The sequence below is a fragment of the Plectropomus leopardus genome, chromosome 22 (assembly GCF_008729295.1).
Source record: "Plectropomus leopardus isolate mb chromosome 22, YSFRI_Pleo_2.0, whole genome shotgun sequence".
Taxonomy (NCBI): Eukaryota; Metazoa; Chordata; class Actinopteri; order Perciformes; family Serranidae; genus Plectropomus; species Plectropomus leopardus.
The window spans coordinates 8,286,762-8,310,542 of NC_056484.1; the positions used below are offsets into that span (position 1 = coordinate 8,286,762).

General features: G+C 36.9%; 2 protein-coding genes across 2 annotated transcripts in view; one reads left to right on the top strand and one right to left on the bottom strand.

Annotated features, from left to right (window-relative positions):
• snd1 (staphylococcal nuclease and tudor domain containing 1) overlaps positions 1 to 8,998 on the bottom strand; it is a 245,358-nt gene extending 236,360 nt beyond the window's left edge. Inside the window, exons 1-4 of the mRNA XM_042511217.1 lie at positions 8,751 to 8,998; positions 5,497 to 5,646; positions 4,439 to 4,559; positions 3,411 to 3,492 (exon numbers count right to left, since the gene is read on the bottom strand). Coding sequence (XP_042367151.1) covers positions 3,411 to 3,492; positions 4,439 to 4,559; positions 5,497 to 5,646; positions 8,751 to 8,825 — 428 coding nt within the window. The 5' untranslated portion in view covers positions 8,826 to 8,998. The remainder of the gene's footprint in view (positions 1 to 3,410; positions 3,493 to 4,438; positions 4,560 to 5,496; positions 5,647 to 8,750) is intronic.
• Positions 8,999 to 14,518: 5,520 nt separating this feature from the next.
• On the top strand, positions 14,519 to 18,451 carry pax4 (paired box 4). The gene is made up of 10 exons (XM_042511025.1): positions 14,519 to 14,549; positions 14,752 to 14,882; positions 15,017 to 15,232; positions 15,331 to 15,412; positions 15,840 to 15,980; positions 16,088 to 16,170; positions 16,245 to 16,308; positions 16,400 to 16,467; positions 17,304 to 17,409; positions 18,126 to 18,451. The coding sequence occupies exons 1-10, from the start codon at positions 14,519 to 14,521 to the stop codon at positions 18,449 to 18,451; spliced, it is 1,248 nt and encodes a 415-aa protein (XP_042366959.1).
• The last annotated feature ends 5,330 nt before the right edge of the window (positions 18,452 to 23,781 follow it).

The following is a 23,781-nucleotide window of genomic DNA, read 5'->3' on the forward strand; positions in this document are numbered from 1 at the left end:
AAATTGCAAGCAATAAATGATACCCTCTGTACTTGCAAAAGTCCAAATTATGACTTTGTAGGGCAAAAAAGAAAAAAAAGAAAATTCTCTACACAGTGAAACTAATTAGTGAAGGGGAAACCAAGTGTAAAAATCTATGTTTGGGTGAGTACAGAAAAAGTTCTGCTGGAAGAATTCAACTCAGCACTACATAAGACACAAGATTTAACCACTAAATAACCATGCTGAAGGCTCTGAGATGAGCCGGAGCCAAACTATACACATGTTCTGAGGAGTTGCACTAAATCAGAGCCTTTCTAGGACTATGTAACTGCAACCACAAGAGACATGATGATATATGCTATTTGAAGCAACAGTGCTGTGATGTATTTAGTGAACGCTGAGGAGGCTATACAAGAAAGCACGATACTAGACAGCAAAAACGCTATAACAAGAAATCTGTATAAAGGCCCAGACAAATCAAAACCGACAGCAAATGACTGGTAGTGATGACAGATGATTGTTATATCGTCTGTGTCTCAGCCAAAAACTGCAAAGACTACAGTCCACAGCCAGCTAGCACCTACATTTCGCATCTGCGTGAGAGAAAATAACTCTCCATATCAGCAGACAGCTGTAGTCTGTGTTCATGATTCAAAATAGGAAACTAAAAAAAGACAAACAGAATCAATATAACATGTTAGCAGTGTTAATGTGCTAACCAGTTAGCACATTAACACAACACAAAATATTTACTGTACGCTAACACAAAATAACACTAATAGATACATAATGTTTCTGCTTAAGAGCTCAATGGCTAAAAAAAAAACATAAAAATCTTCCCAAATACAGACAGGTTTGTTTTGATCTCACTTCCTCTTGACTTTGTCATTTGCTTGTTCTCCTTAATTCTGTTTCTTTTCCTGTACACTGAGCTGAACCGCAAACAAGAGTGATTTTATTCACAGACTCGGCTGCCTCCAACATCCTAAATAGTCCAAAAACAGCCAAAGAGGACAGACTAGTGCCAAAGGTGCGGGACACAACACAAAACGAGGGCAAAAGAGGCTTATCAACAGCGAGACATCGACTGATGGCAAATCCTATCAGCTTGGTGTGTCAGGGCCCTAAAGCTGGTCCTTCAAAAAAATAATAATGGCTGGTTCTACATCTGAAAATGCAAAAACAAGGGCAGATTTGCAATAGCTGCAACCACTTAGGTGCATGCAGCCCCCCTTTACCTCAGCCCCTTTTAGCCGATTGGCATTAACACAAACACACACCTTCACCTCCATACCAAATTTCAGCCTTCTAGGGCAAAAACTGTTGCTGTAAAGGAAAATGTTTGCGGATTGACCGACCAGCCAAAAAAGAAACCCGCTATAGAGCTGCTGGTCACTGCAAAAACTAATTGGTATAAAATAATATATGGGTGTCTGTGCAGGTTATTTAGATGGAATCAATCCTCTGTTTCAATGTGGCACTTCAAGGTGAATTTATCTGCTCAAAACTGGGTGAGAAGCACTCAAAAAAAGGCAATTATGCACAAAAAGCTGTTGATTTTGTTAACACATGATTGTTACATATTTCGTTTTCTAAAACACCTTAAAAAAAAAAATACATTGACAGAAAAAAAACATCCAATCCAATTTATGTTCTATTTGTTTTGTGAGTGGCAGAGCAAAAGTTTGTTCATTCTTGCTCTAATAACCCAATGAAAACAAGCCCTGAACAACTGTGCCCCAGCCTGCTGTGGTGCTCTGCTCAACACTCGCCCCAGCACTTATATTTGTGAATTGGCTGACCGTTTAACTCAATGCGTTTAACTCGACGCGTTTAACTGCGGTGTCCGAAGCCATCATCGTTATAATCACCTCCATAATTACGATCACATCACAGTTAGTGTGATCAACGTAGCCAGTCACGAGGGGTAATGACATTGGAAGCTGGTGCACTGAGGGAAAAACTAAAGGCCTTAAGTCCTCAGTGAGTAATGGGCCTCCCCTTTGGCCAAATGATGCCCGCTTACACTTAAAGCATCATTTACATTAGCGCTCGTTCTGGGCCATTGCGCAGAATGCTTGAAATGGGTCATTAGTGGCAAAATATTCACATCATCTCTGCTCATGTTGGAAGATACAAATGTAGCAGCATGAGTCAAATTGCTTGTAATGTGTGTAATGTGCAAATACTGCCACTGGGGGGGATATACAGTACTTTGTCATATAGTGCTGGGTGTGTGAGTGTATTTAGGGGATTACTGTGTCAGGGCAATGTTGCAGAAAAAGGTTTCAGAGGGACGTCGTTGAAGCAGCAGGGTAATACTGCCACCATCTGGGACTCCATGGCTCAATCTCAATTCTCTACAGTCTACTAGTTGAAGTTACGTATGTCTCCCTGCAGATTTACCAGTGTTGTGCTGGAGATTACATCATGTTGCCAAAAATGATTTCCTCCTCATTCTGTGAAGTGTAGAGTTGAGGTCCAAAAGTACTTCAACCACAGTGAATGAGCACAATTTTGGAAAGACAGCATATCAGTCTCTTGTATGATGACACCCTCGAGGTCAGCCATGCCAATGTAGCTGATTATTGCATCATAAGAAATAAAATACTCCAAATACCCCAAAGAGAAACTATAACAGTAAATTCCACAGAATGAGAGTCTATGTGTGGCAGTAGCTGTTGACGACTGGGGTGGGTGCCAGATTATTTTTTTTTAATGCTGTGTCTCCTCTCTAAATTCTTAAGTTTTGCAGGCAGAGCTCGTAATTAGTTTTTCTTTTTTCCTCAGCAGCAGTTTGTAACTCTCAGAGTGGATAATTGATCTGTCAATCTGTTCTGAGCTGATCAGATAATTGGATGAGAGGGGCAGCTGCTGTGAATGAAAGCCAACTTTTAAACCCAGCATAATGAACATTTAGGTTTCAATTTTAATAAACCTGGCGTTCTGCTGCTCTGTCTTCTCCCAGAGTCAGCTTTGCAAACTGATCTTGCGATGATTTACCACTATTGTGTGGAGGGCTACATATTGTGTATTTAAAAAGACAAACCACGAGCCATTTAAAATCTGTTTGAGGACCATGATTGGCCCCTGGGCCAGACTTTGGACATGCCTGATGTATGACTTATGTTACAGTTGCATATTGTGTGGGATATTTGGGTAAAATCCAATCAGAAAACAATATTTTGTCTAAATGTACTTTTCTTTTTGAGTCAATTTACCAAAAAGCAGAGAGACAGAATTACCTCTTCATTCACATTCTTCCCCATTTCATGCTAATGTCTAAATGCTCTAATATTGAGTGTTTTACGCCTGATGAAACAGTATTAAGCACTTAAAACTGCATGTGTCGTGCATACAAACCGTTAGTGTCAGCAACCAAACAGTAACGCATTACAGCATAAACACAGAGGCAAAACTCTACTTACTTGTTCCCCCTGATTCCTTCCCTGCGGACTGTGGCGAGGCCCTCTTTCACCAGCGATTCAGCAATGTTCTCTCCTGCTGTGTCTAAAATGAGAGGACAGAGAAAAAAAAACACCTCAGTTAAAGGTTTTTTTGATTTGTTTTTTTTTTCTTTCTTTAGAGCTGTGTGATTAAAATTACACAGCCGTTAGCTCTGGTCGGGTAATCTGATTGGACCAAGAGGCAATCATGAGTGCTGACATTTAGGATAAGAGGGGCATTTAGCTATACAAAATCATGTTTTTGCAGGTGTGCTGATTTAACGGTTGATTACAAACAATTCTCAGTTAAATTGTACTTGCAGCTGATAAAACAGCAGCAGGTACAACTTCCCTTAGAAATACTTCACACAAACTTTTTGTAAAGCAGGGTATTTAACAACTTTAGCACAAAATATACAAATTATTTTCTAAGAAGACCCCTGAGGTACAATGACTGTGCATTACTGTGTTACCGTTGATTTCCACATCACAAGTAGGTTTAATTATTAATTATATATAGCAATATAATTCAGTGTTCCCTCTAATATAATTTTGCTTTATTCTTCAAAACCAAATTGCTAATAAACAAAGAGAGGTAAAGGAACATTTGTGGAACGAGCATTTGCATTGTTCAGACAGGGGTGGGGAAAAAAACAATATGGCATAATTGCACAATATTTTTTAGTGTGGCAATATTGCGCAAAAATGACGCAAAAATTTATTTAAGTGAGACGAAGGGACTGAAACTTTGTTAAATAAAACAGTTGACAGAGTTTTCCTTTGTGGACATACTTTTGCATCTGAAAAATGGCTATAAATCACAATATACTGCAATATGTCACAACATATGTTATTGTAATACTCAGCATATCGCAACACATTTAAGATCGATCACAATAATATTGTATAATGACGTAAGTATCGTGATAATACGATATAACTGGCCCTATGGTGATTCCCATCCTTAGTTCAGACCAGTTTGTAATTTCAGGTGCATCAGTCAGACTCACCTTTCCCCAGGTATACCATGCCGTACTCTCTGCCCAAAGCGGTCTTGATTTCCACGGTGAAGCACACTTCTTTGCCGATTAGCTTCTTCCGCAGGAACTCTCTGGCTTGAAAGGCCCATGGCTACAAAACAGATAGGAATATTAACGCACTCTTTCATAGGGAGATCGAATTAAAAGTTTATCACAACTAACCAAGGTGTATTTTGACTCATCAGTGTCAAACATAGTAGTTTAAACAGGTTTAACCGTAGTTTAAATAACATTATTTTGCATTATTTTCTGACTAAATGACAGTATAAACATAGTTGGTGGTTACAAATGCAGACATTTTCCTTTCATCTCTTCACAGCTACCAGACACATTTAACAGTGCACAGTAATGAAGTGAAAATAATACCCACTTAACACAATAATTACAGCATGATGATCATTTGAGCAAAAACGGCAATAAATCTGCTTTTTAATGAGATCATTTCTTGGTTAAAGCAAATTGTGTTTGAAAGTCAATTTCAATATATTATAAATATATATTATTGCTTTTTTTTCATCTGATTCAAAAAAAAAAGATGACTGGTTGTCAAGACAAAGTTGGAAATGTACTGAGAATGAAAAGCAGATGTTTCAGTCATGCAACCTTCAGATAATAGATAACAAAAATTAAAACAGTAAAACAGATAGCAGTCTGGCTATGGTAAATAAACTGATAGACTTTTCAAAGACGTGGAATGAAAACGTCAGATTACACCGGCGGCATCTTAAAGCCTCAGTTGATTTTATTTTTTTACATTATCATTTATATAATCAATCATGGTCTAAACACAAATTCACACATAATTACTTCTGCTTGATGGAAATGAGGATAGCAAGTCATGTGACAAAAATTCCAAAGCTAAGTCTTCTCCCCATGGTAACAAAAAAAGGATGAACACATCAGTACTCACCCCCAAACTGGAATATAGTAGTGTTTACTGCAGGGCTACTGAGCAGGACCTTATTCTGCCTTTGGCGAACACACACAAATATAAACACATACAAACACTATGGGATAGAGCTGCTCACCTCATCGGGGGTGTCCTTGGTGTCAGGCTGGCCCTGAGCGGCTCGACGGGCCATGGCACCGGCTCGGATATTACTGAGATTGATCTGACGCTCCGGGGGTGGGCCACCTCGAGGCTGGCCCCGAACAATGATGGCACAGCCTGACAAGACCTGAAGAGATCACAATAAAGACTGTCAATCAAAAGGGGGGGGGCAACAGTAAGATATTTCACTCTGCAAATGCAGATTAATATCTTCAAACACAATCTATTTCACAGGCCACAAGCACTAAGAACAACACCAGACCACAACATCTGTGTGGAAGAAAGAAATCAGTGGCAGCCTTTAGTTTCTGTTTCCTCTCACACAAAACATACGCTCTGGTACTTTCAGCAAACCGTTATTTGCTTTGCATTGCGGTAAGTGTCAATCTGATAAGCCCTATGGGAGGGTCACAGAAGTTTAATTTGAAAAAGGCTTAACATAAAAAGTACAGTAAGTAGGCAAATAAAACAACCAAGCCTGCTGCCTGTGTGGATGCAAATCAGCTGCAATTCACAAAATCACAGTAGCGTTATTAAAGCAAAATGTTAAAAAATACGTTACAGGAAACTGTAACTGCTGTAATTGCTAGAAAGCAATTTCACATTGCATGTTGCCAAGGAGACAGTGTGTCATTCAAATGCAAGGTGAGATCACGCTATCTGATAACGTAGCTAAATACAAAAAAAAAAAAAGATAACCTCCTCTTGGGTTTGACAACCATGGCATTTACACGAATCTGAGCAAACACTTTTTATCTGCAGACTCTCCAGTGTGTCTGCGGGGAGCATCACAGAGGGGCTGTTGATCTAAGATGTGAGCTAGATAAAGTCTTTCATCGAATCACCCTTATTTCCCACTATCTGACTCAGCCCCTACAAGTATAGGCTAAACAGAGATGACTTGTAATTTTTATACACTGACCAAGCATGGAAAAAAGGGGTACTATCCCTCCCTCTCTATAAAAGGGACAAGTTGCACTTGGTAGGCACTGCACGGCTTTGATCGACTTGCTGATAACCCCCTTAAGGACCAGAGTTGACTGTATCAGATGAGGACCATCACTGAAGGCTGTGTAAATATCAATTATGTATGTGTGCACAATAAATCAAAGACAGACATGGTAAAAGTTGCATGTTAACTTGATTTTTTTTTCTCTCACCGAAGTAATTTCAATCCAGCTACTACTGTAAATAATCTAGTTCAGTTCTGTTTTTGTCAACTTTGAATAGTTAAAAAAAAGATCATTTCTGTCATTCTCTGACTTGGAGAAAGTTTGTGTTACTTTTAATCTCTCTAAAATTGACTACTGTAATTCCTTCTTTACCTGCCTAAACAATAAATCACGCTGACGCCTTCAAATTGTACAAAACACCACAGCAACACTTAACTGAATCAGAAAAAAAGAAATCACACAACCCCCATTTTAGCAACCATGCATTGGCTTTCTGTTAACTTTCAGATTGATTTTTAAGACTTTGAGTATACATCTGTGAACTTTTATACCTGCAAGCAAACTCGGATCGTTCAACAAAAATCTACTAATAGTCCCTCAATCTAGACTTAAACTAAAGCAGACTGCTTTACTGCCAGGACCCCAAAACTGGAACAGTCTCACTGTTGAAATTCATCTTATAACCTCAGTGATGTCTTCTAAAATCTCTACTAAAAACTTTTTATAAAGTCCTGTTTCAATCATTTGGTTTGTTGTTGATGTTTGTTCTTTTAGGAGGGTGAAAATAAATTACTTAATATAATTTCTGAAGCACTTTAGTAACACTCTTTTAAATAGTGCTACATATATAAAGTTATTATTACTACTAACAGATAATTCACAAAACCAACGAGTCCTTTGGTAATAAACACACACACACCCACATACATCCTTCTCGAGGGAGCACACCGGTACTAACGTGTTTACACTAGTTACCACAGATACAAAAATAGCCCTTCTTGCAACCCTAGAGACACCTGTAATTGTGTTGTTGAATATGCTTTCTGTGATAAAGTACAATCACCTTTTCTTACTCATACTCACATCTGAATTAATGTTTGTTCCAGTCTGTTTGTTTAATGGTGGCATAAAAGTGGGCAGGTAAAACTAAAGCATTTGCTAAAAAAAAATGTTAACTTAATCTAGTTGAATAAAGCCTATCTTGTTATACCAATATCTGAGTTAATATCATTGTTGCAGTCTGTTGAATGGTGGCATACAGAAAACTGTGGGCACAATCCCAAGTCAAACTAAGGCATTTATTGAGAAAATCTTAACTTTATCTGCATGAGTTAAGTCTGTTTTGCCATTAGAACAAAGTAGCAAAGCTAATCTAAAATCACAGAAGGTGAAGCAACATGTGGAGACTGCACAGCAAGATGAATGGGAGATTATAGGGGCAAGAAAGCTGTAGCGACGTGTCAGTTTCTCGTGGTTGGTTGTAACCGGCACATTGAGGGGGAAATGCTGTGTGACCCGCAGAGTCAGAACACATTAACCGGTGTCTTGAATCATACATTTCCTCACATTATTAACGGGTACTTTAACCGCTGAAAATATGACACAATAGTATTTCTAGGAAATGCTTTGAGGGACAAAAATGAAACGTTATAATGAGTAGCTTTAAGCGTTAGCTTTCGTGCTATTTGGCTAAATGTGAATTTTGACAAAAGATAGTTTTATTTGCGCAAACGCTGTCAAAACCATGTCCAGCACACGCACAAACTGTGAACTTTGCCCATATAACTTGACAGTTAACGCCAGTTAGCTAGCTGGGAAACTAAACATCTGTTAACGCTGCAGCTAAGTCACTAAATTTCCAACCACTATTAGTGCAAATAAACCAACTTTGTCACATCATAGTGGACTATCGACAGCTTAATAATTGTCTCTACACTTCACATTTTCTCCGATATGGTTAGTTTGAGTGACTTATAGCTAACTAGCAAGATAGCAAACATGTGCTAACGCATATTGGCTTCAGTTCATTAGCAGGCTAGCTAACTAGCTAATGTTAGCTGGCATGCTGCCGCAGCCAGGTGAGCTAATATGTTAGTGACAGTTGTTAGCGACACATTGTCGACACTGGTATTTAACAGGAAAATGCATTTATGTCGTTTAATAAGTTTAGTTAAAGTTGCATGATAAAAGACAGTTAGCTTCATTACCCCACTAAGCTAACTAGCTGTACCCCTGCACACACGGAGTGAGCTCACACACTCATAGTCAGTATTCCTACCATTTTCACAATTCCTCTTTGCAGAGCAGCAGCCGGGGCAGGTGCTGGCTGAGCTGGGGCCGAAACAGATGCCATGTCCAACGGTTTGAGATATTAGCCTTAAAGGGGTGACCAGGTAAGGGAGCTGGGACTCTGAAGAGAGAGACTGCTCTACTGAAAGCCAAGAGAAAAAGGCTGAGCACCGATCAACACACACGTTATACCGGAAACACACTTTGCCATGCATATACACACACGTCAAAATCTTTCCGGGTCCGAGGAGCGCAGTGAATGGGAGTGAATGGAGCCCCTTCTCGACCGCACTGCTGATTTGAATTAAACATTTCCGGGGCAGGAGGTGCGACACGTCAGCATAGTGTGAACCCGGCTAATGCTGCCTTCAGGGTGGGTCGGATTTTTTTTATTTTGATCCGAGCCTCACAAAAACATTTGGCGTGATCGTGCAGAACAAGGATGATAAACTCTGTTGTAATGTAATTTTATGTCTAGCAAAATTCTTTATCCATAAGTATAAAACTATTAAATAATTTCCCATGTTTTTTTAAATCTATTTAACGAATTTAAATTGATTTGACATCTCCAGAAAACTTCTAAAATAACCAAAAGAGCAAAACTTACATGGTACCTTGAAACACTTTCCCACTGGAATAAATAATTAAGTTTAGACTGAATTCCCCCTTGCATGATAATCTATTTATTATTTATGTATTTTAATTTGATTTATTTTATTTTGTTTTATTGAAATTATTACTTAAAAAAACTCTAACAGGACTAAAACACTTTACACTGTGTTGAAAGGTTTACGTTTTTTATTTGTTAATCTATATATTCTTTTTTTTTTTTATTAAGTAGGCCTTCTTTTCCCTTTGACAACACCTTCATGCTGATGTTTTAGAGGTGAATTACATATTGCAATGTTTGCTTAGAATGCATCAAGAAAATCACTAAGTTAAAGATAAATTTGGTATAAATATTTTTACAGCCTGTGAGAAGTCAATCACTATGGTTCTGAGAGCAAAGAAAATGTGTCAAAAAATCAATAATAATTTAATTTAAATATTAATTAGTGTAGCAGGATGGGGTGTGACTCTAGGAGTTTTTTAACCCTTTCAAACTGAGCAAACTTACTTGATTTCTTTTAAAAAACGAAGAGAAGAAGGCAATGAGCAAAGAAAAAAGAAATGACGCAAAAATAATAAATAAATTAGTAAAAAAAAAAAAAAAGTAGTCAGAAATTACCTGAAAAATAATATAAACAAACAAAGGTTTTAAAAGACCAAGAAAATGAGCTACAACATGAGCCTCCCTATGTGACTGTGGAAAATGCATTAGGTTCCCTCCACTATAAATAATATAAATAACTATATTTCACCGTTTCTGGCTATGATAAAAGGTGTGATTTTGGAAATTTTCAAAGAAAGGATGCTTTTCAAACACACTTGCAGGTTTGGAGGTTCTGAGGGTATTCTATGAATGAAAAATATACAACTCCCCCAGAGCTTAAAAAATAATTTGAAGTGCCTCCCACATTTTGCACCACCCCTCCCCTCTCATAAATAACAAACAGTCCCTTATAAATAGGCAGCTGAATTGCCTAATTTCAACTCCTTGTTTAAGTGTTGTTTCTTTTATCTATTTATTTTTGTTGTAATTTATTTAAATTTACCCCATTCTCCTGCATATCTTCTCCTTATTCTGACACTGCAGCTTTCTTCCTTAAGATTTTTTTTTCAAACTTGATTAATATGTCCTTCAGTAAATATACACACAAACATTCAAGCACACACAACCCCCACAGACATCCAAAAAGTAAATAAATTAGATAATAAATAAATAGATTTTAAAAGTTAAGAGAATGAGTAAACAGAAATACATTAATGCTAGCAATAGTGATAACAGTTGAAAAATAAATAAAAAATAAATAATAATAAAATCAAATTGTGTGAAAACAAAGGGGCCATTGAACTGTAATCATAGTTCAAACCAGTAATACTGCATATACACATATAAACATGCATACATACTGTATATACACACATTCGTAAACTCTACGCGATTTTCAGGCTGAATCGACATAAACCAAATATGATATTTATAGGATAATAGTCTTGTGATTCTTTTTAATATTATTTTCTAACTAAATTTACCAGTCACCCAACACACCCACAAGCTGGTAAGCATGAGGTTTAAGGGCCAAATATAATGAAATATTCAATCAAATTCCCCTCAGTACAGGACAGTTTTCATGAGACATTTGGACTTGTCAAACCATGAAACTAAGTGGCATTACTATCATTAAAAGCCCCATATTATGACCATTGTCAGATTCATATTTGTAGTAGTTTCCACTAGAAAATGATTACATACTCAACAAAAACACTTAATTTTCATTCATATGTCTGTCTGAATATGTATGTACTCACCCTCTGTATGAAACACTCTATTTTAGTGCTGGTCTGCTCTCATTGGTCAGTGTTTTCAAGTCTTCAACATCCACGGTCTCTGCATCTCTGCACCATCATTGCACTATAACTGCAACAAGCGACTGACTTTAATAACACTGTAGTGGCACTTTCTATCTTTTAGTAGAGTTCTGACATCACAACTTCCTGGAGGACCTGACAGCTCATTTAAAAGCACAACTGTGTACTGTTCTCTGTGAATTGAGTGTTTTGATACTTTCACAGTTTTTATAGCACTTATACCTGATTTATAATATAAAAAGGCATGAGAATCTGACTTTTTACAATAAGGGATCTTTAATGATGACTGCATTCCATTTAGGTGAGCCCGGTGTTGTGCATACTCACTCACTGTTATGATTTACTGGCACACTTAATGGAATGGAGCCGCTGTTACTGTTTATACTAACATTTGTGATTTGATCCAATAATGTTGCTCAATTTAAAGTCTAGTAAGGTTATTGTTGATGAGTATGATACAATATTAAAGATGATGATGACATTTAATAAGTAATGGAAAATGTAGCCATCAGTATTGTGGTGATATCATCACACTGAGGATAATTTTGCATTGGATGATTTTCTTTTGGGCTGCTGCTCAGTGGGCAGCTCTAAGGAGTGATTGTGACTAACTGTGTGAGTGGGAAGCAGGGCATTGCTGGGAAATAACTTTAATACTCAGGGGACCTACTCTAAATACTTGCAGGCTAAATACCTTGAGATGTTTTAATATATCACAATTCCCCGAATACTCAGACATTAATTCCCAATAGGAGTGGCTTGTAACAACTGGTATGAACTGTGTGTGACACAGGGAGACGGGCAGACAGAATGCTCCTGACAAAGACTCCAACTACTGGTCCAAAAATCTCCTATTGCTGGGGTTAGATTTGGAAACTGTTAGTGCCACAGATAAACCGTTTGAAATAAAAGTGAAATATAATGTCAACAAACTTAAAGTCACAGCAACTTGCTTGATCAAATAAATAAAGCATTTAAGAGTAATTTAAAATCGAACTGCATGTTAGGACGGACTTTTTTTCTGGTGCGTTATCCCACTGCTGTAATTGCACGTTCGGCCAAGGACACAAACTCGCAAATCTATGTCTAATAAAAGACTGACACGAGCGTTTGCCATCACAGGATAGAAAAAAAAAATCCACTAAAGTCAGAACAAAAAATCAAAAAGACTGCCGATACACAAATGTCATGGCAAGCTGAAAAAAATGTGAAACAAGCGGCGAGGGAGGAAGCTACGTTGCGCACACGCGACCTCAGTGCGCTTTGGAGAGGTTTTGGTAACCTTTTTACGCGGATGAATTACCCACACTTCTCAGCGCTCCCAGGCGCATTGAAGCGCATATATATGTATTTTATTTGCAACACAAAGACAATGGATATATTAGTAACATCTATACTTATTTTGTGGCACGATTCAGCCACGTAAACTCCCGCTCTCTCCTTTGGCGAGCCCTGAAATTTACGCACCGGGATCATGCGTTCCTGTTTTAACAATACAATCTGAGTGGTTTAATCAGCCTCATTTGGCACACACTGTACGTACAATAAAGTACTATAAATCAATGAGCACATCAACGCCCCAGTAATAAATAAAAAAAAGCTCGCCTTATTTGTGCTTTGTCTCGGTTGGCAAGGAGATGATGGTGTCCAAAAAATGGCTGTCCTCTTTGTAACCTGGCTGATTGTACACACAGAGTATTATTGTCCTCTGACTCAGGGTTAATGTATAATTTGGGCCATATGGCATTTTAAAATCTGAGCCTTTATTTCGGCGGCACTTCGATCTGTGTGGACCCAACTAATGATATTCAATTAGTCATTAAACAGGCCAAAAGACGAGCCTCGTGTGGGGTTTCACATGGGCTAATATTTGCTCGTCAAATATTTCCCTTTGAAACGTTTACAACGCATTTTTATCTGCTGGCTGCCCAAGGAACATCTGTGAGGGGTATTTTAGCCTCCCTCTTCTGGATAAACGAGGTCCCCCAATTGGCCATCTCCTTGCGCCCAGACATGAGTCTATTTGTTCACGTTTTGAAAGAAAATGTAATAAAGAGAGAGCCGGTGATGGATTTATGATTTATCAAAAGCACTTTACCATATGGCAGCGAGTCATTGGCGCAGATTTCCAAATGTTTGTTTTATGAAAGGAGGCCAGAGATCCTTTTAATCTGAGCCACTTAACGTGGGAAAGGATGCTCAAGTCACGTGACCACAAGTCCCCCCGAAAGGATGAGAAACATGCCAGTGTTGAGCATTTAGCTTCTATGGAATTATTTGAAATTTGTGCCTTTATTTTAATGGGATAACACACAGGAAGCAGCTGTTTAAGGACTGAATTTTGTTGCTCTGGAAATTTAGTTTATCTGATAAATACGATGGGCAGCCACTGCGCAAAAGCAAACCAGTATGACATCTCAAACTTAAATTTCCACGTGTTGGATCTGTGGTTACGGCAGTACATAGATTTTTAGAATTAAAAACACGATTTTTAAGGATCCAGAATTGAAAATATTTGTTTAGGGCGCCGAGGAAATGTGGTATAGCCAGGAAATGTTGTAACATCTATTCAGTTTCATGTTGTGGCACATGGAGCCTATATTTATAATGTAGCCTCTATTGAAATGGTACCAAAACACAACAGAGAGCAAAGATCATGTGATTTTTTAAGTTATATCTTACTTTACTTTGTTTACCATGCAACTCACAGAGGTCATTATTTTTAGTTTAATTAGGCTATTTATTTTTTTTTTTTGCTATTTCTACAAATGTTATGTGCTGAAATGTAGACTTACTTTAGTTAAATAACAACTAGAGTAGCTTGCTGGAGGGCTCTTTTAGGAATCTGTCACACTGAGTTTTCATAAGCCGATCGATCGACCTTCCTATATAATAAAACACATTCCTAATCATAATAATTAAAATCAAACTGGACTTTTTTTGAATCCCTGACACAAAAGAAAATACTAGTGGGATGGCAACCAGAATAATTTGTAAAGATCTCTTAACTCTATATGCCCAACATCACTTCCAGGCAATATTGACACTTCAGGTAACAGCTAGGCCATCACGTCATGTTGAGGTCTGCAGGCCTATAAATATCAGCTGAGGGGCGTCATTCCCCTCATTGTCATCCACTAGAGACACGCGGAGTCACCTGGACTATTTCATTTTTCTACAAGTGACGTGATGTTGCGCTTTTAATGCCATAAGCTTGTGTTTCTTTGTTATTTTTTTCTGGGAAAATTACGCTTTTTTTTTCATCAAAGCTGGGAGCAAGAGGAGATGTGCGGAGCGAACGATGTGCCAAACAAAGGTTACTTTTACACCTCTAATGTACTGCAATTTTAGGCTCTTATTAGATTTTAAGACACCCAATTAAACCACCTGTTGAGACTTTGCAGTGTAATAAACAGTCCAGATGCGAAAATAAGACATTTGCTGTATTTTTCTTGTATAAACTACTGAAATGTTATTATAAATACTGCTTTGAATAATTTATGTTGTGTTGTGATAAGGTGGTGGAAGTGTCAACCAGCTTGGAGGGATGTTTCTCAACGGCAGACCTCTCCCAGAATCCAAGAGGAGGAAAATGATTGAACTGGCCTCAGAGGGAGTCCGACCGAGCCAGATCTCCAGGATACTTCGGGTACGCAAAGAACCACATTTAGCCTTTAATCCAAGGATAGAGGTTGGTTTAAGTAGCTAATATTCCCACGCGCAAGCCAGATAAAAGCATCACTTATGTTAAGAATTTAAAGTGGAACCCACTGCGTATTTCAGGTGTCCAACGGATGCGTCAGTAAGATCCTGAGCCGCTACCGAAGCACTGGGCTCCTAGAGCCAAAGACCATCGGAGGGAGCCGACCTCGGCTTCTCACCCCCGGTGTCATCTCCACAATCATCCAGTGCAAAAGGGAAAATCCGACCATTTTTGCTTGGGAGATTAGAAAACGGCTTACTGCAGCACGGATATGCAAGGTGTCCAAAGTTCCCAGCGTAAGTGCGAGATGGGAATTGAAATTAGTTTTCGTGAGATTGAAAATATTCCAGCATTTAATAATGTTTTTTTCACATTGTGTTCTGTGTTCTGCAAGGTGTCGTCTATAAATCGGATTTTAAGAAAAATCCACCTTGACCACGGGCCGATGTGCATGGAGATCATCAGGACTGAGCAGGGTAAGTCACCCCTGAAGGTCACTAGACTACAGACAGTAATTGAAACCATGAAGAAACTGTGACCTCCAACTGATGATCATCATAAAGGCAGTCACCAAGGTCAAAATTTTGTTTCCCAAGACACAAAACTGCATTAAAGAGAACCAAAATGACTTTTAAGAGTGCGAAAACGACCAAAAATGATGCAAAATGACTTCAATGAGGCACTAAACAACTACAAAAAGACACACAATAACATTAAAGACACACAAGTTACCCCAAAGAGACACAAAATAAACCACAAAGTGACACCAAGATGCTCAACAACCACAAAAAGAGGCTAAACATCTTAAAATTATGCATATTCTCTGCACAGCACAGGTAGTGGTGTCTTTTATGCCCAGGGGCCCATTGTCTAATAATCCATGTATGTGTGTATCATGTACAGATTTTGCTTCTCTGATTCAAGAAGAAGTTAATAAGAGAGAGATGTTTGAGAAAGTATGCAGCAATGATAAGAAGCCTAAAGGTGTCCAGCAGCGAAACCGTACCACCTTCACCCCGGAGCAGAGCACAGCACTCGAGCAAGGTGACCTCAAATCTCTAAATGCTCACACATCTCAAATTAACACAGTGCTTCCTTAAATTCTCCACTCAGAAAAGCAGTTAAATGAATATTTCTATCTCCTGAATCAGAATTCTCCCACAGTCAGTATGCAGATATGTACACAAGAGAAAAACTCTCAGCTGAGACCAAACTTCCCGAGGACACCATCAAGGTAGACTCATATTTTTAAATCATCAAAATGCTCACAATGAATCACAAATTAAATCTCATGATTGTTTGTCAAAGGTTTGGTTTTCGAATAGACGGGCTAAATGGAGAAGGGAGGCCAAACACAGCAGTGGCAGACAGAGTAAGTGTGTGTCTCATCATGGCAAGGCCTCGAAATATTATGCATAATCCAACATTATTTGACAAAATGTATTTCTCCATAACACCTGCAGACCTTCACAAGCAAAGAGATTTTGCTCCTGTGAATTCAGCAATGCCACAAAGCTTCATATCTCAACAGGTACAGTGTGAAGAAACACTTTGTGAGACAAATTCTTGTTAAAGACCTCTTTTGAAACGTTTTTCCCCCGGAATCAGCTGATTACTTTGAACAATGGGGTTATACCGTACTATTTTAATTATTTTTCAAAGTTATAAGAGCTCTGATGATTCCGCGTGAATGATTTATGTATTTCTCGTGTCTTCTCACTGGTTGAACACAAATGATAAAAAATGTGATGTCACTAAATCCGTGCACCAATCAGAAAGTTATGACTAAATTAACTGCCCACTATTGTAATTACTGAAGTCATTTTTTAGGCAAATACTTTATGATTCTAGCCTCTCATATATGAGGACTTGCTGCAATTATTTATATATATATATATATATATATATATATGTACATATATATGTGTGTGTGTGTGTGTGTGTGTGTGTGTGTAACATATATATATGTGTAATGTTTCTGTATGGACTAATTTTGCTTTTATTACATATTACATTTTGACATTCTAATTGTACTTGCATATTTTTACTTAAGTAACATTTTCAGTTAAGAGCTTTTACTAGTTAGCGGTTATTTTTACAGTGCAGTATACATTTACTAAACTAAAGGATTAGAATACGCCTCTGTCAGTGCTCATAATATATAATACGTTAAGTTACCAGGCTTATTTATAAAAATATTATGTTATAGAAAAATACTTAATATTTTAAGCAAAGTGTTTAGGGGCTTTAAAATGTAATGTTCTTTCAGTAATTTTACTCATATGGTTAAAAATATGTCAAATACAAATGGTTTTGGTGTCTACTGGTGTAAAGTGACATTTGTATGATGTTTGTGTTGATTTGAAGGCAACTGGAGTGTTAAGAGTGAACTGTGAAAACTCAGAGGCCTCCCCTGCATATAACACAGTACCCAGGATTCTGCAAAATAGCTACTTCTTCCCAATAGAAACAGGTAAGATCCTGCAAAAGTCTATATTATTCAATGAGCATGTTCAATTAGTGTTTCTCTCTAAATTTTAACATGCTATTCAATAATTTCATTACTATTTATGTATTAAGATATAATAAAAGTAGCCTGTTGAATTGTGAACAATTTAAGATGTTAACTGCCAATGGCGATTTCACACAAAATACAAAAATCCAGCACAAAAAATAGATTTGTAAAACTCAAGAGCAATGTCTTTTTCCAGAAATGATGACCCAGTTATCAAGATAATCCACAGACCTTGTTGGGAGGAATTTCATGAATTGAGAATTCTGTCTATCAAAATGTACCCACCAACCATATCACAGTGCAGCAGGAAGAGTGCATCTACGCATGAACAATAGGCTCATGCTCATGACAGCATGAGATGTAAATATTAAAGGTGCCCTCCTCAGCTTAGCTGTTGTTGTTGTTTTTCAAATGTATTTTTTTTGGGTTTTGAGCACCACAAGCCGAGTGCCATCTAGTTCCATCATATCAGAGGCAAAGCAGACATCTCAACATTTAATATCTCAAAAACTCACACCAAAACAAACTAGACTGATAAAGAGCACTACAGGTTAGACAAAAAATATGTATTTTGATTTGAGGATGAACTGTCCCTTTAAGGAGATTGTTAAACGTAATCCTAAGAAATGTGAGCAAGCAATCTAATTATTAAATTCCTTCAATTTGATACACAGGTGCAAGAAATTCAGAGCATCTTACATCCGCCTCAATCCCGCACTCAATCCTCCATCAGCCTAATCACATGATGCCCCGGGCCACGACAAACAAGACTCCACTGGATCTCCACAGAGACAGATTCACTTTCCCATTAGTTCACCATCAAGAAGACACAAGGACATCCCTCCCCTTTGTAACTGAGACAATAAGAACAGACCACCCTGTGACTCAGTGCTTGAACCAGCAGGGGATTTCTTTTACTTGGAGCCAATTTCAAACAGATGACAGGTTTGAATTTAGGCAGCACAACTGGAATGTGAATCCACATTGCTATCTGGACTAAACATGTGGTTGCATTTTTAACATATTTGAGCATTTGAGCATGTTTGAGTGGGGGGAAACATTGTAACCAGCAGAGGGAGACAGAGGACTGGAGTTACAGTCTGTTCTTTTACACTTTTTTTCCAAATGCACTGCAGATTCACTCATCACTTTCCTTGAATCTGTGCTTTTGGATTGCCAGTAACCCTTTAATGTCCATTCTAAGAAAAAAGCTATGGGATTTTTTTACTGCATTTTTTAACATCCTTGGGGCAATACTTACAAAAATCTCTTATTATTAATACTACTACCACTACTATCACTACCACTGCTACTACTACTAATAATAATAGTATGTTTTTTCAACAGACCCCATACTTTTTTAGATATAAACCTCTATTAAATGGTTGAGATGTCACTTCATGGTATATTTAAAACAAAAGAAAAAAATACAAATCAAAACCATGTCCTGAATAACATTAAATATATGGCATTAACAACAGAGAATATTTATCTTTTTTTTGTTTTTTATTTTACCAACTTGTAAAATAACGTTTTTAAGTTAAAACAAATCGTTGAACTTTACAGTGTGGATAAGACTAAATGTATCATTTAACAACAATGAATCATCAGAGGTTTTTGTATTTTGTAGCTAATAGTCAATGTAAATGACATTTACTTTGCTTCACTATCTTTACCATAAAAGGACAAATGAACCATTTGGTAGAGCATGTTTTTGAAAAAACATTTGACCCTTAAGTTACATGAATCTGTTCATTAAGACCCCTGAAACGAAATCATGATGATGAAAAAGTATGCCTACCTTTGAAAATCCCACCACAGAGCCCTCTTGGCTGATGTGACTGTTTATGATACTAACTTCCTGTAGGAAAAGGAAGACTATTTAAAAACACAGCACCACCTAGTGGATTTTTGTAGCATGACATACTTAAACTGAATGGTAGAGATTGCTCAGTCAAGTTAAATTCACTTTTTTATTAAGTCACAGGGACTGTAAAAAAAAAACGTTTGTGCAGAACATTTTACTGAAAAAAAAAAAAAAAAAAAGTATTATTCTGCATAAAAAGTTTTTTTTTTGTTTGTTTGTTCTGATATTTGTTACATTGGAAAATAGATCTTAAATTATTGTACTGAACTGACTTATAAAGATGACAGAGTTATCGTAATTTCCATGACATGAAGTGCTGAATAAATCTGGACAGAAACCATAGCAATATTTTTTATGAAGTGATGATCAGTTTTATTTATGCGCGTTTCCCGGAAACAGGATATAATATACTGCGATGTGATTAAGCCAACGAACACAGGTTCTGCTTGAGAGGGTGCAGATTTTATAGGGTAAATTTAGTGCTTATAGAGAATATCAAAACAGAAATTATATTTGGCAACAAGAGCATAACTCTAACTGGATGCTCTACAGCACAGTGACATACCGTAAATCATGACTCCATGGATCATTTACAGTTACCACTGGATAATATGGATGTTATCTCTTTTATAGGCTTGGGCTTGCTGTTTGTCTCAGTGCAGAGAGAAGGTTAAGGCGCTCCTCCAAGATTTCCTTCCAGGGAGGGCCAGTGGGAAAATCTATAAAAATATAGCTTCAAAACTTCTAAACATGACCTGATATCTGCTCCGCTCGGTATCAACTTTTATGACTGCAACAGGGCAGAGGCATTGAGTTCCTTTATATCCCTTTATTGCAGCGAAGAGACGGTAAGACTCAGAGTTTTTCGATAATTGGTCACGGGGGGAAAGGGTGGGATCAGAAGGCAAACAGCTTGGTCAGCAGCATGGAAGTGGCCTACTGGCAAAATGACCTGTCGGAATTTAATGCTACGAAGCCAAATAGGTAAATGACATCTCCACATGACAGTGATTTCTACTGCAACTGTAAATCCTCTGTACGCCTTGCAAATAGATTTGGTTCAGGGATTGAAATGAGAACATAATTTTTCTCCAAGTTGAGGCCAATTTTAGTGTTGCTAATAGTAGTCAGGTTGTTTTAAAGTACAATTTTCAGGTACTTGTACATGAGTATTTCAATTTTAAGCAACATTAGATTTCTACTCGACCACACATTTAGAGTTACATATTGTACTTTTTAGTGTTTACTTTACAGTTACTTTACAGGTTGAGATTTTGCAGTGAAAAAAATCTTAAATTCATACACACTGTTATGAAAAAAAAGGAATACACCTTTTTCTTTTGATACTTAAAGTGCATTTTGCTTAGAATAGAATAGATGTGTACTTCAACAGAAAAGTAGAAATTTGAATTCAGGACTTTTACTTGTAATTGAGTAATTGAGTAAAAGATCAAAGTACTTCTTGCGCCAAATGTTTTATCTTAAAGTGACAATTTGACACAACAATTATTCTTACATGTAGAGTATTAGATGTGTCTAATCTTACATTGAGCAACCAAACATTTCAGAGCTGCTGAAAAGCTTATCCAAAAGTTCAGTTGTATCTCACTTAAGTATGGGATGTCTACATTTGTAATCCAAACATTTCTTAAGACATTTTATGACTCATCTCTTCCAGTTGCTGTATTGATGACCCATGTTGTTGTCAGCCACTTGAGAAAATTTATCCTGCACTAGAATTTGCTGCTCTGAGTGACATTTTCAGTAAACTGCCAAAAAACGGAGTAAACAGATAAGCATGTGCTGCTGGCCCTCATGGGAAAAAGCAGATGGAAAGAAACGGGTGCAGAATGTAGCTAAATGTAATGTCAAGGTGTTTATTAAAATAGGAATAATACAAAGGCTACAAAATTTAGAAAAGGTCATAGATATAAAACAACTCACTAAGACAAAATAGCAGCTGTTATATTTAAAGTTTACAGTATACAAACATATAAACAGAATTATCACAAAGTAAAAATACTTAAGTATGATATTTACAAATATTACATAGTGTAATTTACAGAATGCACTGGGCTATTTACATTCAGGTAAATTAAATAACAGTTACAACACCATGAGAGCAAAATCAACTTACTATACAAAAATATGATCTGCCACTTAACCACGAGTATGTGATATTTGGTTTCACCTTTTTTATTGTATATGTCAGTTGCCTTTAATGGAGCTTTCTTCGTTTAAATTGCTACTTCATAGACCTTGTTTTTAACCTGTGCAAGGCAATAAGTGGGTTGCATTTCTTCTGAAAGTACTATTAAGGCCACAGTTGAGATTTAATTGTATAAAGTAATGGTCTTTGCAATACTTGAAGTTAAGGCGTAATGACTTCATGACTGACAAAAACCTTCAACTCACTGTATTTCAGCCTCTAATACTAATTTATTGCTATAGTTTTTAATGTGATATTCAGAAATGTCATCTTAAAGCTGAAAATAAGTTGTTTTACTTCTGAGTAGCAGCCACACAAATATCAGTGAAATAAACTGCTTTTAAAGGTATACTTAACCAACAAAATGATGTTTGTATATCAGTCATTCACCACATGTGAAGTAGAATTCATTAAGAAGAATTCATTTTTTTAAAACTCCATTCAAAAATGGAGAAAAACTCTTGTTTAAGTTGAAGAAAAGGGGGACCGCATTTAACAAAAGCAAAACTATATCAAAACATCTGTTTACAAACGCTCATACAATTCCTACAAAATAATCTTAGTCTCATATATCCATTCATTTGCTCATTAACATGCATATTTGCTAAAATTGTACTATTTTAAACAATTTCGCATCCGAATAGCACACATGTGGAGGCACACAGATACAGATATCGTGAAAATACTTGTGTTTGGGAAGCACTGATCATACAAGTAGATAAAGGAGACTTGGATTATATAGCACGAGTTGTGTGAGAGTTTGTAAACAGATGTTTTTTGATATAGTTTTGCAGAATTGTTGACACAAATTCAATGTCACACGAGTTGAGTATTGATACACAAATGGTCATTTTGTGGGTTAAGTATTCCTGTAATGCTAAATGAGTGAGGGATTACAGGGCCAGTTTGACATCATCTGATTATCTTCAAAACAGAGAAATGGTCATAAACGTAAAAGTAAATACCCTCATCAGTAAACATTTACTGGACTACTAACAAACATCACACATGTACATCATTTGGGCAGCCAGTGATCATATGCTTTTTTGCTTTCACATTTGTTGTTAGGCTCATATTTTAGGCTTTTATTTTGGCACCACTAATTGCATGAAGCTTGATAACGTTTTTTTTCATTTTTTAATAAAACTTTTTCTGTATTTTAATTAGCTGCCTTTGTGCCACTTTTTCATGCTTTTAATGTGGACGTAAATCATGATATATAAATCACACGTTTTTTGTGTTTGTGCATGTCTGTTTCTGTAATTATGCACAGTAAATTCAAGTTAAATTCTGGGCAGAACAATACTAATTTTCTGAATCAATGGCATTATTACCTCAGAGTTTCGGAGAAAAATGTTCATGGGAAAAGAACATATATTCACATTTCCTAATAAATTATATTGTAATCTTGTTAATTCTCATACTTCTGAATTAACAAGACGATGATCTCAAAATTCTGAGAAAATTTTGCATGGGTAAACATTGATCCTCTTGTTTTTCTCAATTAATGAGCTATTAATTGCAATAATTAAAAAGAAAAAAAAAGAAAACTTTTCTCAGAATTCTGAGATAATTCTTATCATTACAGACCCCCCCAAGTAATGGCATTACACTTTTGTAGTACTGCAATCGGCATGTTATTTCATGTTTGTGTGGCTGTTACTGGTGAGTCGCACATGCCATCCAGTTATTCTGATGTCATAATAATGACACAGAAATCGAATTATCACAACTAAATCTGGATTCATTTCAAACAATTTCTTCTGCTAATTAGAAAAAAATAAATATACCTACCTACTACTTACAAGCTACCAGTCTCTTTAAATATCAAACATAATCAGAAGTACAAAAAAGCCAATCTGACATTACTCAGTGAACCAAAAATATTCCAGATCTATAAGACCTATAATATCTTACAGCATAACAGAAACATACTTAATAAATCCAAAGTTATATGTACATAAGGAGTCACTTTCCATGACACAAAAAAAGTATAAAATATTCTACTGACCACACACAGCCCACCAGGGGCCAAAGTTCCCTCCAAACTGGAGACCAAATAGCCATGTTATATTTGGCATGGCTCTTCTCTCTCTCATGCTACAAATATTAGCATAAGACTTTGGAGCAGTTCGCTCAGTCCTACTCAGACCCTCTCACGGGGAATCTAACAGTTACAGCTAGCTGGGGAAAAGGTAGTTCAGCTACTGCACACAATTAGCACTGCATGGTTTGCCAAGGCTGCTGCAGTTCA

Excerpts from the sequence above, each read along its gene's own strand:
- pax4 (XM_042511025.1), top strand. The coding sequence starts at position 14,519 with ATGTGCGGAGCGAACGATGTGCCAAACAAAG. Across the intron at positions 16,171-16,244 it reads TTCCCGAGGACACCATCAAG|GTTTGGTTTTCGAATAGACG; the intron begins GTAGACTCATAT and ends TGTTTGTCAAAG. Across the intron at positions 16,468-17,303 it reads AAAGCTTCATATCTCAACAG|GCAACTGGAGTGTTAAGAGT; the intron begins GTACAGTGTGAA and ends GTTGATTTGAAG.